Source organism: Terrapene carolina, unplaced genomic scaffold (assembly GCF_002925995.2).
Source record: "Terrapene carolina triunguis isolate 2854851 unplaced genomic scaffold, T_m_triunguis-2.0 Scaffold85, whole genome shotgun sequence".
NCBI lineage: Eukaryota > Metazoa > Chordata > Testudines > Emydidae > Terrapene > Terrapene triunguis.
In genome coordinates, this window is record NW_020664436.1 from 4,452,284 (window position 1) to 4,459,587 (window position 7,304).

At 47.1% G+C, this 7,304-nt stretch overlaps 1 protein-coding gene across 1 annotated transcript in view; it reads right to left on the reverse strand.

Annotated features, from left to right (window-relative positions):
* Positions 1–6,808, reverse strand: part of GLP1R (glucagon like peptide 1 receptor) — a 96,136-nt gene extending 89,328 nt beyond the window's left edge. The window contains exon 1 of the mRNA XM_029911035.1: positions 6,725–6,808. Within this exon, the coding sequence (XP_029766895.1) occupies positions 6,725–6,808 (84 nt within the window). The remainder of the gene's footprint in view (positions 1–6,724) is intronic.
* Positions 6,809–7,304: the final 496 nt, after the last annotated feature.

Genomic DNA, 7,304 nt, shown 5'->3' on the forward strand with positions numbered 1-7,304 from the left:
ACCAGTCCCCACTAATGAAGGCACTGGTTACCAATGTACATTAGCACTCTCACTATTGCTCGCACTAGTGAGGCTGCAGTGGGAGAGTTGAAGAAAAATACTAGTGTAGATACTGAAGTGTTTCTGGCCAAGGGGGAGACAGGATTGGTCAAGGCTCTTGCCAGGAGCACGTCTTGCACTTTGTCCCTGCTCCTGGAAACCCTCCCCCATCTCCAGCCCATGCACTCCAACTCCCTGTTACTGTTTTTTGACTAGCTCATCCGTCCAGGAACCAGCAGCGGGCAGGAGTGTCTCTTGCAATCAGAGAAGTTTACTTATCCTCAGGGAGAAGGGAAGACCCATTATCCAGTTCTCAGGGAGGGAAGGTAAATGTGACTGTGACAGAACACAGGAACTCATGCAAGTGCACAACTGGGATTTTTGCATCAAGTGTTGCCCAAATCAAATCCCAATGCAATTTTTAAATAGCTTCATTAAAAGCTGCATCTCTGCCAGTGGAATGTCAAGATTTAGAGAGAGGATGCTCATAAAACCTACCTGCCACTAGAAACCTACGCTGTAGTTAAAGCAGAGATGGATGGTGCTCACTGGGTTAGCAAGCTGTTGGATCATCGTTTCAATGGTGGTCTTTAGGGGGATGAGTGGTGAGCACTAACTACTTCTGCACCTGCTATCAGTCGCTTCATGGAGCCATACTGATGCTGAGAAAGCTGCTGCTCTGTCCTCCAAGCCAGACATCAGGCTTAGAAATTCCAGGAGCTGCAGAACAACAGGTACCATGTGCACGGTTTTGACTTACTAAGGCAACATGGAGCTTGATACTACTAATGCAGCAGGCCTGCCTGTTTCAGTATAAAGGAGCCTCAGGAGTAAGAGCAGAGAAGAGAACAAGATCTGTAACCTTTCACTTGAACTACACTATGTGTTTACCTGCATCTCTCCAGGAGTTTACAAACAACACATTTAAATGTTACAAACACAGATGCCAGGATGGGTTGAAGTGCAGAATCACTGACTGAAAAGGACGATGGAAAGGATTAATGTTAGTGCCACAGTTTCCCCTTCTGCTTCCCCAAGACATTTGCTTAATATTCTCACTTCATTTCTTTGATCTAGCCCTGCCCAGAATCGAGAGCATCTGTCAAATACATACAAATGAGAACTAGTGTCCAGGTCCAAGACCCTCCCTAAAAAAGCCTGGTTTTGCAGTATAACCCTCCTGCCCTGTCGTCCCTGTCCCCACCCCCTCCCCCCAATCTGGGCTCTAGTGAATCTACAAGTGTGTGCCAGAGTCAAAGACACTTCCCCGAAGATGCCCTGCCCCCAGCCCTCTAAAGGACCATTGGCTTCACCTGGTTTTATCTGGGGAGAGAAGCAGGTCTTTGAAGGACTCAGGACACAAACTATTTGTGACTTTATGAATCTGTAACAAAACAAAGCTGCTCAGATCACAATGATCTTTAGATGGTGCAGGCTTGTACGTGATAGTAAAGTGGCCACTCACAGTAGAAGCTCAGTACCAGCTCCTTACTGTTTCACTACATTCAATGCCACAGAAAAAAGCAAACAGGTCTCAAGAATAAGATGGCGAGAAAGCGTTTAGGGTAGTGGACAGGCTTCCTCTCTGTTCTCTACTACGCTACCCCCCCTTGTTCCTTCCTGTCTCATCTTGTCATTTATCTGATCCCCTCCTAACAAAACCCCAACCAAGAAGAGTTTAAAAAATAAACAATGGCACTGCCATGATGATTGCCACCATCACATTGCTCAGTCTCCCTACCCTGTGTTTGTCTTGTCTATTTAGATTGTAAGCTCTTTGCGACTGGCACTGCCTACTACTGTGTCTGTACAATGCCTAGCTCTCTACGGGCACCCCTTTTCAGTCAGTGCCTAGGCACTACCAAAATAAAATAATTGAATAATGGGATGGAGTTAAAGGGAATATTTCCACTGAATATCAATCAGGAAAGACTCATGGCAGCAAAATATTAGGAAGTGGAACAGTCTGCCAAGGAAAACAGCGAAAGCCACATGGTTGTGGACATTTAGAACTGGACACAGCATGAGGAAGTGTACAACAGGAAATAGCCTGCATTGCCCTGGGGTTCCATCTGGTCTGTCCCAATAGGGCTTAAGTTTTTAACATGCATGTTCTGATAGACAATATTACTAAGATAAAAACTGAAGGGCAACCAAGAGGAAACCAGTGATACCTCATTTCCCACACTGACCCCATTTCTTTCCAGCCAAATGAGAGTTTGTTCCGACTCATTCTGCAGGAGTCACACATTTCACTTTGCTTCTCTACCATCTATGTCCTGCTCACAAGCTCAGTCTTGCCCTGTGGCACTACAAGTTCCCCAATTTCTCAGAGTATTGCAGTTATGCACTAAATTCCCTCATCCTGTACTACATGCTGGCAGCAGCCAAGTACTGTATCAAAATTACGAGGATTAGAGAGGAAAACTGAAGTTCAGTTGCTACTACAGATTACAGAGGAAAGTCATAATACACTCTGTGTTTATATACAGCCTTTCATTAGGGGGATCTGAAATAATGGACGGGATAATCCAATTGCTGGGGTGGCGAGAGAATTATTTTGCACAGAGCTTTCAGTTCTTGCTTTGAAGAAAAGCCCCACATTTAGTTTGAGTAGCGGTAAATGCATACATCTTCCATCCCAAAGCATCTTCCGTACTTCTATTCTTCTCCACTCTCTTCCCTATGATGAATGCTCACAATCTCATCTTCATGTCCTCTCCCGCCCATCCAACCTCTTACCAACTGTATCCCTTATGTTCCCACTGCTAACATGCCCTCATTCTGTCACCTGAATTACTGTAGCCTTCTTCTGCCCGGCCTCTCCTCCCCGCTCTGTCATCCCTTCAACATGCTGCAGTAATCTACTCTGTCCACCACTTCAATAATATCACCCCCTATTTCCTGCTCTCTTGTCCCACCACTTGCCTCATTTTATTCTGCATCCTATTAATTCCTCATCCATACTTTCAGAGTTCCGCATATCGCAGCTCCTGCCTACACCGTGTCTACCACAGTGCCTAGCTCCAGAGCCTGTCCCAACTACTGTTCAGAGCTGTTCCACGGAACAGAGAGATTAACATGATTGTCATTTTCACAGCTGCACATAGCGTTCTAAACATCAGCAGCAAAATCAAACAGAACTTCACTCACTTCACTTTGCTGTTGCCAGAAGACAAGCTAGAGTAATTTGACTGAAGACTCAGGAAGACAACATTGCATCAGGTCAAATTGTCAGGTCACTAACATAATGGCTACACTTTTTTAAAAAGAAAAAAAAAATCACAGGCCCAGTGCCACCATTAGGGAAAGTTTCCTACTTGCATTTTCCAAACCCTTCAGTATCTCAAGCAGTCTCATTCTCCACCACATCCCTCTGTAAAACTCACTTCTTTCAGGACCTTCCACCGCTATCAATCCAGCCCCGCTCTCATGCATCACCTGCTAATGGTTTAATTTACCTCACATCACAACATAAACATATATTTAATCCAGGAGTAGGGTGGAATAAAGAGTTACTCTGGGACTAACAAGATTTTAACTTGGTCATTTTACTTCTCTGTTACATCTCTTTCACCCCATTTAGATTGCAAGCTTGTCAGGACCTGGATTTTCTTTTTCTTTATCTGTAAAGTGCACCATTGGGACTGTGCAAATAAGGTAATAATATCACTTGTTCCTATCCTGCCTCTTTACAATCTGAACAGGAGCTATTTTTCAATTATGTCACAATAGGAGTACTACATTATGCCTATAAAGATAGATTAAGGATTTATCTACATGCAACCTAGAACTGAAACAATTAGACCGGTTGCAATTCATACCTCTAGTTATTTTGGTGCAAGTCTGTGTGTGGGCACTTGTATATCAGATTAAGAGTGACCTATTACAATATAATTAGACTTGGCAGAATTTAATTTCTTTTATAAATTTCAATGGATAATATCAATGCTTCTGTTTAAGCATTTTTATCTATTTACATTTTCACGGTTACAAAAATTGTTTGTGGAGCCAGACAATAGTTATTTAATGACGGATGATGTATTTTGGCATGTGATGTTCGCAAAGTAAATAACCTTAAATCAGACTCTAATAAGTTCTGAAGCTACTTTTTTTAAACTTATTTCTTATCTGTACATTTTGATAATTACAGAAATATATTTTCATCAGTCTGTGTGTGTGTGTGTGTGTATGGTGAAGTTGATGTTTACTGAAGCTTACTGATAAAAATCTTAGAGATAAAGTGGGTGAGGTAATATCTTTTATTGGACAAATTTGTGCTGGTGAGAGAGACAAGCTTTCTTCAGGTCTGGGAAACTACGGGTTTGTCTATACTACACAGCTTTTAGCGACATGGCGATGTTGACATGCCCATGTCGCTAAAAGTCAAGCGGTGTAAACGCTGTTTGTCGTCACTTTTGCCGACAAAATACTTCCACCCCCTACGAGCGGAGTTCGCGTTGTCGACAGGAGAGCGCTTCTGCCGACAACAAGCCGTTTACACTGCTACTTGCCGCTGCAAAACTTTTGTCTTTTGGGAGGGGAGGGGCTTAAGCACCTGTGAACTTTTGTCGTTCAATTGGCAGTGTAAAAGCCTAAGTCTTTGTCTACACTAGCACTTTACAGTAAAACTTTTGTCGGTCAGGGGTGTGAAAAAAACATAAGTTTCACCAACAAAAGTGCTGGTGTGTGTGGACAACACTATGTTGGTAGGAGAGGCTGTCCTGCTGACATAGCTAACGCCACTCATTGGGGGTGGTTTAATTGTGCTGGCAGGAGTCTAGACATAATGACCTAAGCTTTGAGTTAGTCTAATACATATTACAAGGCACCATTCAAAGTGAAGTGGTCTGTTAACACCCCTCCAGTCCTAGGGAGGAAAAGAAGGGGGGGGGGGAGAGCAACTGGGAGGGGTTTCTAGGGGGTTACAGATTTTTGTAATAAGCCATAAATCCAGTCTCTCTATTCAGTCCATGATTTTTAGCGTCTAGCAAAGTAAGAATTTAAACTCCCGGGTTTGTCTTTTGAAAGTGCTGTGCAGGTTTTCTTTGAGGATGAGGATTGATAGGTCAGATATACAGTGATCACTTTGTGAAGAGTGTTCACCCACAGGTGATAAGGTGTTTTTATCTTTTATCATTTTCCTGTGTGAGTTCATTCGAGACCATAGTGATTGTCTGGTTTCACCCTACATAGTTGCTATTGGGGCATTTAGAAAGCTTGTCTCTCTCACCAACAGAAGTTGGTCCAGTAAAGATATTACCTCATGCACCTTTGTCTCTCTAAGGGCTTGTCTACACTGGCACTTTACAGCACCACAACTTTCTCGCTCAGGAGTGTGAAAAAACACCCCCTTGAGCACAGCAAGTTTCAGCGCTGTAAAGCGCCAGTGTAGACAGTGCACCAGCGCTGGGAGCTACGCCCCTCATGGAGGTGATTTTTTTAGAGTGCTGGGAGAGCTCTCCCGCACCACTCTGCCACAACTACACAAGCCACGTTAAAGCGCTGCCGCAGGAGCGCTTTATCATTGCCAGTGTGGACTAGTCCTAATATCCTGGGACCAACATGGCTAGAACACCACAGATGATAAAAAATTATCCTTCCAAGCCTAAATATAATTTAAATCAATTTTGTTACCTACTTAAGTTACACTGAAATAGGGCTGGCATTCTTAATCTGAAATAAGAGTGTCCACACGGAGACTAGCACCAAAATAACTAGAGGTGCAAATTACAATTTATTTAATTATTTCAAGTCCAATTTGCTAGACAAGCTCCATGAGACAGCTAAAAGTTTTCCTCCACTGGATAACAGAGCAGAATATTCCACACACACCTTCCCATCCTCCTCCCAGTCATTCCTTAGTAGCCACGCTTAGGTCTGTGGACAGTGAGCCCAGGCACATCCCAATGCACACAGTCACAAGGAAGAATGTACAAAACTTGATGGAAAGGCAGCACTGGACAAACCAAGGGGGTGATGAATAAGACAGAACTGAGCTAAGAAGCAGAGGGGTCAGGTTTCCTTGCCATCCAACAGCTGAAGGAAACGAAGTGGCTTGGCTGTGGCTTCTCTTGAACCACGAGGCACCAAGCAGCTGGGACAGGGTTGGATTTAGGGGCAGGCGACCATCTGGGGTGCTGCGCTTGGGGGCACTGGGCTCGGGGAGCTGTTTTTGTTGTTAGCGACAAAAAGGAAATTTATCATCTTATATGACAGAGATAAAATATGCATGTAAATCATGCATCAAAGTCACGAAATGGGCTACAAATGCAATACAAATAAGGTATTTAAAAGTTTAACAAATGGGGCCGGGGGAAGCATCATTTGGTCTAGGGCCAGCCCTGGGCTGGGATCAGGTGCCATATGCAGGGCAGGACCCTTGACTCCTTGTGTACTCTCAGGCAGTTTAGCAAAGGGATCGGACTGAAGGCAGAGCCCCCCACCAGCCCGTTCCCACTGACACACCACACCCCCCCCCAGCAAGGCGCCGCTCCGAGGCTGGGGCCACAAAAGCAACTGGGAAGAAACCGTAACTAAGCGACTCCCTCAGGAGCTGGGTCCCCTAATACCCGGGGCAGCGAGCGGGCGGGTGAGCGCCGAGAGCCCCCGCAGCCCGCAGCTAACCCCGCGCACCCTGCCTCAGCCGGTGGGGGCGCCTTGCCCGGAGCGCGGGCGGACTCACCTGTCTCCTGGGGGCCGACTGCCCCGCGGCCAGGAACAGCACGAAAGCGAAGGCGAAAGGAGCCGGCGCCGAGGAGAAGCTCATGTCCCGCAGCAGCCAGCCGGGCCGGGCCGGGGCGAGGGCTGAGGGTGCGGGGAGGACCGCTGCAGGGAGCCGCCGGGGAACAGGCGACAGGAGCGGCGCGCCTGCAGAGTGAGCCCCGGCCCGCCGCACGGCAGAGAGCCACCCAGCAGGGGAGAAGGGGCGGGGGCGGGCTCCGCAGGGGGCGCGGCAGAGTTTGATTGAACTTGAGCCGCTGCTGGAGCGGGAGCGCGGGGAGCCTTTCCTGGGGCGAGCCCAGGGGAGGGAGCCCGTAGCTCGCCCCTCGGCCCAGGCTGTGCAGCGGCGCGTGTCAGGACAGCGTGCACCGCTGCCCCCAGCCCACGCGCCCCCAGCGCCCCTTAGCGCGCGAGCGGAGCGGGGTCTGGCTGCCTGGGACTCTGCTGAGTGAAGGGGAGGGCGCAGTGGGCTCAGCCCGCGAGTCCATCCAATAGCCTGGGGAGACCCGCTTGGTTTTATTAGCGTGGGCTCCCCAGCGCGC